The sequence below is a fragment of the Periplaneta americana genome, chromosome 2, assembly GCF_040183065.1.
Source record: "Periplaneta americana isolate PAMFEO1 chromosome 2, P.americana_PAMFEO1_priV1, whole genome shotgun sequence".
Lineage (NCBI taxonomy): Eukaryota > Metazoa > Arthropoda > Insecta > Blattodea > Blattidae > Periplaneta > Periplaneta americana.
The window spans coordinates 101025732-101038205 of record NC_091118.1 but is presented as its reverse complement, the minus strand read 5'-3'; the positions used below and the strand labels follow the sequence as shown (position 1 = coordinate 101038205).

Sequence of the window (12474 nt, the reverse complement as noted above, 5' to 3'; positions counted from 1 at the left end):
TACTTGACGATGCAGCAGCTGTTTCAGTAATTAGAGAAGTCAAACGCCTCGTCTCGGAACAGCTACTAAGAAATTCGTTCACTGAATACAACTTCAAAAACCTTTCAAAAAACCATGCAACTAGAGCCAAGGACCATAAAAATGACTGAAGCCATCCGACTCGAGGAGAAATTGTCCATGGTCGGAAATGAAACTGAAGATGAAATATTTTTGGTGATTCAGGGAAAACTTAGAAATGTTCTAAAAAATATAATATTCACAATGCATTAGTAGGTCTTGCGAAATACGAAAATATGCTTATATAATGTATGTACTATACATCCCGTGGTTCTAAGTTTGCCCTTGTCACGTCATGTGACGTAGAAAAAGTTTTCTCAACTAAAATATTCTTTTGCAGAAAATATAAATAAGTTTTTCGTTTAAAAATTTGAGGATATACAGTGTAATTCATTCCAATAAAGCATATGAATCTTTCAAATAGTTGATGTAATATTGTATTTATATTTTAATGTTTAATATTCATTTTCAATTTTATTTTACTGAGCATACTTTATGCAATTTTTGTAGTCCTAATAGCAACCACGTGTACCTATTTCCTACATAATGGATAGTCTACAAAATATAAAATTCCTTAGAAAATTCCATAGTAAACTAACACAAACAGTGTTCACTTTATTCTATAAGTTATTATTTCGCTAGATTACCAGTGCCAGATGAGATTTACTCTCTTTAATGACTGTACATACTATTGTCGTGCAATGTTCGAACTTGAGAAGGGATATCAAGATACTACGAACTTCGCCCTACTCCTTAGGCATCCAGAAGTAAGTGGAAATGAAGCATATAAAGTAAAATAACAGAGTCTGTTGAAAACCGGTCAGAGGCCTTATGTTCGGTTCAAGTTTACCGAGTCTCTGTAGAACCGAAGCTCCCTTCGGGTTTGTTCAATCTTTACCCTTCCTTGCATATGTTCGGTGCCTTTCTCCTTAGTTCCTCCTCTCCCTACGCGTTTATGTTTTAGCTGCATAAGATTGTAAGGCACATATCTTGCAAAGTTACGCACAGTATTGAATATAGGTATTTTCTCTTGTTATTAATATTACTAAACATTCACAAAAATATACGTATACAGGGTGATTCACGAGGATTTACCGTCCTTTACGGAGCTTATTTCTGAAGACATTTTGAGCAGAAAATTCATATAGTTCCTATTCTCAATATTTTCAGAGTTACACTAATTTAAATTTGTTTGTAAAATACGTTTTTTCTTTAGTTTGAAGGTAAAAGAATAATACAAATAGAGAATGAACCATTCAGAAGTATCATTTCTTAAATTGCCAAGTATTATAAAGCTAAAAATGTGCTGTGAACTCCTTAGTTGCTTCGTACAGACATCTTTTTCTATTTTTAACTAGAAAATTACATTATTCTTATGCACTTATCACAACAATTATTACAAATCACACCACTTCAACCGACTTAATTATTTGCAGTTCAATTTTGCATCCTAATTTACAGTCTTGGAGATTTTACAGCACATTTTAAAAAATGTTGCCGTCCGTTTGAGTACACTTGGCCGCACGCTTGTGAACGGCACTCGTCGCGCTACGTAACTGCATACGGCTATCTTTGATTTCCATGGCGCTCGCGCTGGCTGCTGACTGCACGTTGGCCAAGATCACGCGTTCACAGCAATGCGTTCCAATAACGAAACGTAACTCTTTAAATATTGAGAATAGGACCCATGTTTCTATAACTTTTTTGCTCAGAATGTCTTCTGAAATAAGCCCCGTAAAGGACGGTAAATCCTCGTGAATCACTCTGTATATAAATGAAACAAAATCTATACTAATGATAAAACTGTAACCTAAATTCTTCTGGTAATTTTCGCTTTCACAAACATAATTGGTATTAAATATGAACGGTTATGAGACCTAAAATAGCATTTTTGACATTTTTGTTTGTATGTCCATTTGTTACCTTCTCACACGATAATGGCTGAACCAGTTTCTACGAAAATTGGTAAGTAAAATAAGTTAGATCCCACTTAGATTAGACTATATGACATTCAAAATACTTTCTTTAAAAGAGGGGTTATAAGGGGGACTGAAGAAAATAAATCGAAATATCTCGCTTATTATTGATTTTTAGGATAATATTACACAACAAAAGTTGCTTCAAAAATGTTTCCAATAAGTCTTACTCTGAACAAAATTTATATAGAGCCGATATTTAACTAGATAATATATGAGTTTTAAAATAGCAATGCCTTTTATATCTTTGCCGCCTCAATCAGGCTGATATAATAAAATGAAAACATATTCTGCGATTTATTTATTGAGTATGCCCAATGGAGTGAAACTTATATTCAGGGGCTATGCAAGATCAGATAATTAATATGTTGTACAACGTAATATAAATAAATGTCAACTGTCCGAAGACAGGTTTGAACCTCACAAGTGTTATCAACAAGGCACTTATGAGGCAACCAGTCCAGGAGATAATGGGGTAGGGTGGCCAGTTCCTTTCCTAAGATACAGTCTGTGAAAAACATAAAACATGACAAGAAATAAAGAAAGAAAATAAATAAATAAGAACAGTGAAGTATCACTGAAGTTTTAGGGAGAAAGAAGAAAAAGTATGAAACCATCATATAAATAAACCAACGGAATAAAATAAATATAATCTTGTCAAAAAAAAGTTGTTTCTTAAACATTTCTTAAAACACCGAGAATTTGGTAAAACTGCATTCTAATGGGAGTCGATTATAAGTTGTTATTAAAAAAGTCTTAATTCCTAACGTACCCTAAGTTACTGAGCCATTCTGAGAAAATCAAATCTGTTTTTAGAAAGCGCAGCGAAGCGCCTGAGTATGGCTAGTATATTAAAAAAACGCATATGTTCATAGTACCGACAAGTTTTTTTTTTTTTTTTTTTTAATTTTTGTAGGTTATTTTACGACGCTGTATCAACATCTCAGGTTATTTAGCGTCTGAATGAGATTAAGGTGATAATGCCGGTGAAATGAGTCCGGGGTCCAGCACCGAAAATTACCCAGCATTTGCTCATATTGGGCGAGGGAAACCCCCGAAAAAAACCTCAACCAGGTAACTTACCCCGACCGGGAATCGAACCCAGGCAACCTTGTTTCGCGGCCAGACGCGCTAACCGTTACTCCACAGGTGTGGACAATACCGACTACTATTGTGCAATGTTCAAACATGAGCGAGGAAAAAACCAGAGACATTACAAACTTCACCTTATTTCATAATTTCATATTATGAAAACACATCGCAAGATATGCATTCAAATCCTTAAGCGGTTTAAAATAGCGTACTGCAATGTTGGAACATGAGAGCGGCAACAAAGATTTTACAAACCTCATCTTATTTCATATGACAAACTAATCGCAAGAGCTGTGCTAAAATCCTTAAATCCTTTTCAGAACTTAATCAGGTACAATAATCACAAAGATGTATTGATTAGAAAGGCTAGGGTCTGAGTTACGCATATAAATGTGTGGTTTTACAAATTATTGTAATTACGAATTTAAAATTACGATGATTCTAGCAACACTTTGCAAATAAAACAACCGCCAGGAGAATAATTTTTAAGACTTTATTAATACTGTATTAATGATAATAAGAAATGTCCAGCTTATGTAACAAACTACTGTACAATTTAGTTTATATTCACAATGAGAAGCCCCCACCACTCCTCAAATATAGATTTTGAAAATTTAAATATTCTGAAATAACTAAGCAATCCTGTCTACATTCTGTCGTCTTCACAAATGGATACAACTCCACGAAAACGGTCTAAAATTATAACATTAGCAGAGCATTCTTCTATGACACAGAGGCAAATTGTTGCAGAATGTCACATCGGTTTGGCTACTGTTAATTCGATCATAAAATGATACAGGGAGACTGGATCCATCACACCCCAGAAAAAAGGAAACTGTGGCTGGAAAAGGAAGACTTCACCTGCAGATGATCGTTTGATTGTCAGGAAAAGTAAATTAAATCCTAGACTAACTGCTGTCGACTTAACCCGCGAGTTAATGGCTACCACTGGGGCGAATATTCACGTCACAACAGTGCGGCATAGGCTTTTGGAAGCTGGAAGAAGGGCTCGTAAGCCTATTAAGAAGCAACTGCTAACCCCTGTTATGTGCAAAAAACGCTTAATGTGGGCAAAATTACATCAACACTGGACAGTGAATGACTGGAAGAATGTACTTTTTTCCGATGAGTCTCATTTCGAGGTCCACGGCCACCGTGTTTCTTACGTACGGAAAGGATCCAAAAAAGTAACAGCAGCTCATCTCCAACAAGCACCCAAATACCCCCCTAAAGTAATGTTTTGGGGTTGTTTTACACATGAAGAGCCTGGAGCATTAATACCTATCAAGGGAATGATGAATTCTGACAAATATATTCACTTATTGGAAACCAGAATCGTACCCCAGCTGCAAAAATCATTTCCGGATGGCAGAGGTGTGTTCCAACAAGACCTGGCACCATGCCATACATCTCGAAAAACTACAGAATTCTTCAACAAGAAGAATATTCAGGTACTCCCCTGGCCAGGCAACTCACCCCCATCAACCCCATTGAGAACTTGTGGTCAATTTGCAAAAGAAGAATGCAAAAAATGGATTGTTCTACAAAGGAGAAGATGATTTCTGCCCTCATTGGTGTATGGTTTCACGATGAAGAAATGAAGAATATTTGTGGGAAATTAGTGGAATCCATGCCAAATCGTCTCAGAGCTGTTATTAGGAACAAGGGAGGCCACATAGATTACTGAGGTATGTCTTAGATCCTTTTTTTTTTATCCCGCTTGAGTGTTTTTGCATAAGTAATTACGTTGTTCGGATTAATTTACACGCTACTGTATATATGTATATATATATATATATATATATATATTCATATTTGACAGCACAAAAACAGATAGAAATACTCTGGAAAACTTCCCACTTTCCCCGAACAATAAGGTATATATATTGTATACTTACACATTCTATGTCCATGGTGCTGCGGAAATCATCTTTATCCAATAAGAATCTCATTCTATCAAAACCAAACCACTTAGAAACGTAAACATCCTTCCTTCCTGTAAATAAATATGTAGAAACACATTTATAGTTATCTGTAAACAGACTAGCTGATGTTAGATAACAAAAACTTTACAGCTATAATAGCAAATGATATTACACAGTGTGTCCAGCTCAAAGGTATCCTGAACAAAAACAGATTTCCTATAGTCCTAAGTTTCTTGTCTCAGAAACGAATGCTTTTCCGTGGTGGAGATTCATATCCATTTGCGTTCTAAAACGATTCGACTAGAGCTGGGGACGGAGCGAGTAGAACTGTTGAGTTACTCGGTTCTATCGGTTTATGTGCTTGGCATCGGAGCACAGAAGTTACTCGGTTAACCGTAGCCGTTACCGGTCAGTTCAAACGTTCAAACAGAGTTTACGTGTTTTAGTTAATTCTAGTAAACAACAACGTAGGTACTGTTGTATTTAAATATTTTCTGCTGCAGGACAAATTATTTCCTTATCCCTAAGGCGGGCTGAAAGGCCTCTAGTATTGAAGAAGAGTTCATCCTATTATATGACCTCTCAAGTGGGCCTAATGAACACTGACAGTCTGAACATATTACTCTACATAATAATAATAATAATAATAATAATAATAATAATAATAATAATAATAATAATATTATTATTATTATTATTATTATTACTATTATTATATTATATTATTATATAATATAATAATAGCATTATTATTGCTATTATTACTAATATTAAAATCCAGGATAACAGAGAAAGTATGGAATTGAACGAGTTACATCAGCTCCTTGTTTATGCTGATGACGTGACTAAATCCACAAAAAATTAGGGAAAACACGTGAATTTTACACGAAGCAAGTAAAGAGATAGGTGTGAAAGTAAATCCCGAAAATTCAAAGTATATGATTATGTCTCGTGACCAGAATATTGTACGAAATGGAAATATAGCGGAGAGTCGGGTAGTATCGGACATCGGGTAATATCGGACAGTGAGTTTATTTCATCTACCAAACGATGATAGTACCTGATTGACATGGTTACGTTTCTGTGATGTCGCATAGAGAAACGTAACCATGCCATTCAAGTACTACCATATAGTGGCAGATGAAAGAAACGCACTGTCCGAAACTACCCGATGTCCGATACTACCCGACTCTCCCCTAAAAGTTGGAAATTTATCCTTTGAAGAGCTGGAAAAATTCAAATATCTTGGAGGAACAGTAACAAATATAAATGACACTCGGGAGGAAATTAAACGCAGAATAAATATGGGAAATGCCTGTTATTATTCGGTTGAGAAGTTTTTATCATCCAGACAGCTTTCAGAAAAGCTGAAAGTTAGAATTTATAAAACAATAAAATTATATTACCGGTTGTTCTATATAGTTGTGAAACTTGGACTCTCGCTTTGAGAGAGGAACAGAGGTTAAGGGTGTTTGAGAATAAGATGCTTAGGAAAATATTTGAGGATAAGAGGGATGAAGTTACAGGAGAATGGGGAAAGTTACATAACGCAGAACTGCACGCATTTTATTCTTCACCTGACATAATTAGGAACATTAAATCCAGACGTTTGAGATGGGCAGGGCATGTAGCACGTATGGGCGAATCCAGAAATGTATATAGAGTGTTAGTTGAGAGGCCGGAGGAAATAAGACCTTTGGGGAGGCCGAGACGTAAATTGGAGAATAATATTGAAATGTATTTGAGGGAGGTTAGATATGATTATAGAGACTGGATTAACCTTGCTCAGAATAGGGACCGATGGCGGGTTTATGTGAGGTCGGAAATGAACCTCCGGGTTCCTTAAAAGCCATAAGTATTGTTATTGTTATTATTATTATTATTATTATTATTATTATCATTATTATTACTATTATTATTATTATCATCATCATCATAATATTAGAGTGTTTGATTAATATTAAGTTATGTTAAAAAAAGGAAGTGCATTATATTTTTCTTCTATTTGTGTTTATTAGATTTGTATTACCTCATCAGTCATCATTTTATTTGTATTTATTTCTACGAATTATGTTACCTAATTACTTTAATTTATTAATAATATTACTATTCACGAAAGAGAAAATGGTTGTAGTGAAGGCTAGTAAAGTTATAAAATAAATAAACATTATGTTTTTCAGTTTAAGATTCCACGTTTTATTGATTATTTTATCCACTTTCCGTAATAGTAAATAATTCTGTGTGTTATTTTTAAGTGTTTTAGGCAGCGCTTCATGGAGCCCATTTCTTTCTATATTCTTTTTTACTTAGCTGCAGCGTTTAACGTTTACCTCACATGTTAATTTATTAGCTGTTAATATTATAAATTATTTTATCACTTTTATTTCGTCTGTCATATATATATAACAACACTGAAAGTTAGATAGGCCTTTCATACAAAATAACTCCGCAAATAGTTGTAATCACGGAAATGAAATTTGCAACAGCCATTTTGTAATGAAGAGAAGTTTTTTTTCTCGTCAATTGGTAAAGCGAAAGCGCTTTACTACAACGCTTTTAAACACGCTTGGTTTCACTTTCAAAGTACGTTCTAAAATCGACTCAATCTATCTAAATTTTAAATCTGCCGCCACAAATTTGTACTCTGTTCTGTACTAGACCTACATATATTATAGGTTCTGTACCCGGTTCAACCGAGTAATGACGTCACAGTAACTGCTCCGAACCGAACCGCTCCGTCCCCAGCCCTAGACTCGACTAGCCACAACACGAATGCAAACTTCTCCTGCGGTGTCGACAATGTTACTGAGCTCGGTCACGGCCGTCAGCTGGTGCATGCGCTTGAGCAGGGTAGTATGAATAAAACTTTGAAATATTCCTTTTGCAATGACGAAAACCGGAAGTTGTATTATTATATTTTCCGAGATGTAGGCTGCTTTTATATGAGTACGTCTACATTCATCCCAACATCCTGTGCTGTTTCTCTAGTAGCAACGTGTCGCCATTTTAACCATTTTTGACGTCAAGTTTCATTCTAACAACCACTTCATTTTCCCTATGCTTTAAGAAAGTGCATAAAAATTGTATTGCACTACTTATAGAAGTTATAAATCAAGATTTTAAAGTCTCGTTAATGCAGGAACAAATCACGTTTAATATTTAGCCTACAGAATTATAACTGATATCAATATAAATGAAATCAGCACTGGATAATTAAGTCTGCAGACAAAAGAAGGTTACACGCTGCAGAAAAGACATCTTCTCCAGAATCTTTGAAAAAGTAATATATAAAAGATTATAATCATCTAGAAAGATACAACATTTTAGTCCCAGAATAGTTTGGATTTACAAAAAATAAAGACACAGAAAAATGCAACATTTAGTTCAACTGACAAAATTCTGGAGGCAGTTAATAAAAAATTACAAGTTGGAGGAATTTTCTGTGATTTATCCAAAGCATTTGACTGTATAAATCATAAAATGCTACTAGACAAATTAGATTATTATGGAATTAAAGGCTTTGCACACCAATGGTTTCAGTCATATCTCACAGATAGGAAACAGAAAGTCGAAATCAATATAGCTATGAAATCTACCTCGACATGGAGAAGTATTAATAATGGAATTCCTCAAGGATCAATATTAGGTCCCCTATTTTTTCCTAGTGTTCGTAAATAATCTTGTCCTCCCTAATAAAAGATATAGGTCATCCCATTTTATTTGCAGATGACACAAGTATAGTAATTACAGCCAATAACTCCAACAAATTCCAATTTTTAACAGAGGAAATTCTCTTCAAAATATTTGACTGGTTCATAGTCAATAAATTAATATTAAATTGTAACAAAAGTAACATAATTCAATTTAAATACTGTCCAAATTCAACCTCGTAAATTTCAAGCGCAGTAATTAAAAACAGGTCCCTATAAGAAGCAACAACAATCAAATTTCTTGGCTTAAAAATCGATAATGTGTTAAACTGAAAAAATTATATTAAAGAAATTACCCCCAAACTAAATTCAGCATGTTTTGCTATTAGATCTATGCAAAAGGTAGTAAATAACAATACCTTAAAACAATATACTTTGCATACTTCCACTCTGTAATGAGTTTTGGAATAATATTCTGGGGAAATTCCACAGATAGTAACAGTATATTCCTACTGCAAAAAAAGAGTAATTAGAATAATAGTAGGTCCCAAATCTAGGGAATCGTGTAGGACTATTTTTAAAAAACTACAAATAATTCCCATGGCTTGTCAGTATATTTTTTCATTAATAATCTTCCTCGTATGTAATCGTGGAAACTTCGTAACTAATCAACAGTTCATAGCATAAATAAGCGTAAAAAATGACTTTCATAATCCCTCGGCAAGTCTATCGTGCTATCAAAAAGGAGTGCTTTATATGGCAGTAAAAATTTTTAATAGCTTTCCTATCGAATTAAAAAATGAAACTCAAAACATAAGATTATTTAGGGCCAAATTATACATTTATTTATGAATAGTTGATCCAAATTTGTTGATTATAAGATTAAATTACCTTAGGTACCTAATTTCTCACGCTTCTATTCTGTAGGTGAATTCATGACATTCAGCAACGATTCATGAAATTGATACTAATACTTTGTGTTGTACTACTATATTCTAAATCTCTTCTGTATATATTTCAACTAGACTGTGACTATAAATGAAGACTTTATAGTAGTATTCAGTTTTTTAACTTGTTCCATATTCTAGCTGTGAAGCAATGTATGAATATCATGGAATGTTAAGAAATACAATACAATACAATCTTCGAAGAAAATCGCTTACCTTACAATGTTTCTACCACAAGAGGTATTTTGGAGGAATTAAATGTGAACAAAGTAAAACATTTGTACAAAAATTACTGTAGTCTTCAACTGAAAAGATAACTACGTGAAAATAAATGCTTGCAAAATCAAATGCAAATTATTACTGTAATTAGTCTAATGCAACCCACTGGAATAAGCCTAAAAAACCTACAATGTGTAAAGCGAAACCATAACAGGTAAAAATCTACTACATGATAGATGAAGATAATATGACGACGACGGGGAGGAAGTAGGTAATGAAGAATATTTACATACCTTGCTCTGTTTCTATGGATCTCCTTCCTTTACTTTTCTGGGCGCGGAAAGAGCCAAGGAGGCTCATCATCTTTTTCTGTGCAGACTGCATATCGACACCCAACTTCATTGCAATAATATCCCACGCCTCTATCTTCCGTTTCTTTGAATAGTGTGAAGGATGTTTCTGATCCCACAGTACGGGGTGTTCTTTGTACAAATCGATTAAATCCAAGCACAAATCATTAGGCCAATCCATTGTAACAACCAAGATCAATGTAACACAACTAACACAGGAGCTCTCTTATTGCTGGTCTGTAACGGTAGAACGCGACCCAGCTGAAAATACAGCCGCCTAGCACGCATGCATGCACGCACACACTCCAGCACGCACACGGCGTCCTTGAGTATGTTCAGCGGCCTGTGAGAGCGCACGCACATGCGCGCTCACTCCACTCGTGTGACTCCAACATTCGCGAAGCAATCTCGTGCGAGTGTCCGTTCGCTCTAAAGCACCGTTGCCCAAACTGTGGTTCGCGAACCCCGGGGTTCGCGAAATTTTGCAGAGTTCGCAAAGATTTTTTTCTAATGGCGGATTCTGAGGCTATTGTTTTTATCATTACAGTATTATTATTATTATTATTATTATTATTATTATTATTATTATTATTATTATTATTATTATTGTAAGTTGCACTTGGAATTTGAAATATAGCACTATGACTCATTAGACATATTGTTTTTAGTTCTTTGAAATGAAGCGTGTGTTTGGATATTTTGTAACATGGAGTAGCTTCCTCAAATCCTCAGTCTGTTAAAGGAGAAGACCGTGCCAGGCGGCGCACAGTGTGAAATTTCGCCATTCTAGCTGGCCAAAAATATTTGTCGCGTCTATAAGCACGAGTAGTAATGTTTTATGTTACAATAACATGAGATTACCCTTATTCTATCATTTGAAGACAGTTTCAGATGCGCGAGGTTTCTGAACTCGCGAGGATGTCGGTTCGAATCTCTACGGATTACAAAAAATATGTTACATTTTGGAATTGGTATAGAATATTCTTAAATTGGGCAATTGGAAAAGAAAAATTACTGTAGGTAATGTTCAATATTTTAAAAATAATTTTATCACTTCTTTAACCAGAAATAATTATTTTGCGTTAAGTGTTGGAGGGATAATTATCGGACAATTATAATACTGACACGTACACATTTTAATCACTGTCTTAGCAGATATGGAAAAACCTATTGTATTTTAACTCACATATATTGTATCTAACATCTAGAATCTTAAACATTTTCACAATACATCACACTTTAGAACATAATAAAATATATAAAATATTATTGTCCAGCAGTGGGGAAATAAAGACATGTTAGCCAGTAGTTTATAAGTGAATGAAATTACACTTAAAAGTAACATTTAATAATGATAGTAGTAGTAGTAGTAATAATAATAATAATAATAATAATAATAATAATAATAATAATAATAATAATAATAATAATAACAGCGCCGGGTAGCTCAGTTGGTAGAGCTACGGACTGAAAGGTCCGGGGTTCGATCCCAGGTGGTGACAGGATTTTTTCTCGTTGCCAAACTTTCAGAACGGCCCCGAGGTTCACTCAGCCTCCTATAAAATTGAGTACCGGGTCTTTCCCGGGGGTAAAAGGCGGTCAGAGCGTGGTGCCGACCACACCACCTCATTCTAGTGCCGAGGTCATGGAAACCATGGGGCTCTACCTCCATGCCCCCCAAGTGCCTTCATGGCATATTACGGGGATACCTTTACCTTTTTTTAATAATAACAGCACACTAAACATAATAATTGAATAAACAGAAAATAAATACTCTTGTGTAAATGGAGGTAGAGCAGACTGAATCACACAAACAGAACATAATACGAAATAGAAATATTAAAAAAAGAATGAAGACGGTAAGAAGGCAATAATACTAACTCAAAATAAAATGAATAATAAAATATTAATATAATAAAGAAGGGATATATTAAAATACTGACTGACATTTAAATTAAAACAGGTAATATCTAAGCAAGAGAATGTTTTCAGACCAACAAATGCTTAAAACTCATTATCACTCTCACTATCTCCAGCATTAAAGGGAATGTCAGGTTCCGTAAGCAACTTTATAGTTGTGATAAATCAACATGTGTTGTGTGCCGAAACTTTCTGAGACTGGAGATGATAGGATCACTTGAAATCAACATCATAGAAAGTATATCTCTGTTAGTATGGATTCTTGACATCTTTCCAGTATGATTCTGCCTGTATCTTCTACAGACCTTGTTGCGAGCCTCTTGTGCTTCTTCCGATAG

At 34.6% G+C, this 12474-nt stretch overlaps 1 protein-coding gene across 2 annotated transcripts in view; it reads right to left on the bottom strand.

Annotated features, from left to right (window-relative positions):
- LOC138694467 (uncharacterized) overlaps nt 1–10593 on the bottom strand; it is a 29340-nt gene extending 18747 nt beyond the window's left edge. For both annotated transcript variants that reach the window (XR_011330942.1, XM_069818209.1), the window contains exons 1-2: nt 10160–10593; nt 5024–5121 (exon numbers count right to left, since the gene is read on the bottom strand). Coding sequence is in view for 1 of the 2 variants with exons in the window: in XM_069818209.1 (XP_069674310.1) it covers nt 5024–5121; nt 10160–10397 (336 nt within the window). In the remaining variant the exon portion in view is untranslated. The remainder of the gene's footprint in view (nt 1–5023; nt 5122–10159) is intronic.
- Nucleotides 10594–12474: the final 1881 nt, after the last annotated feature.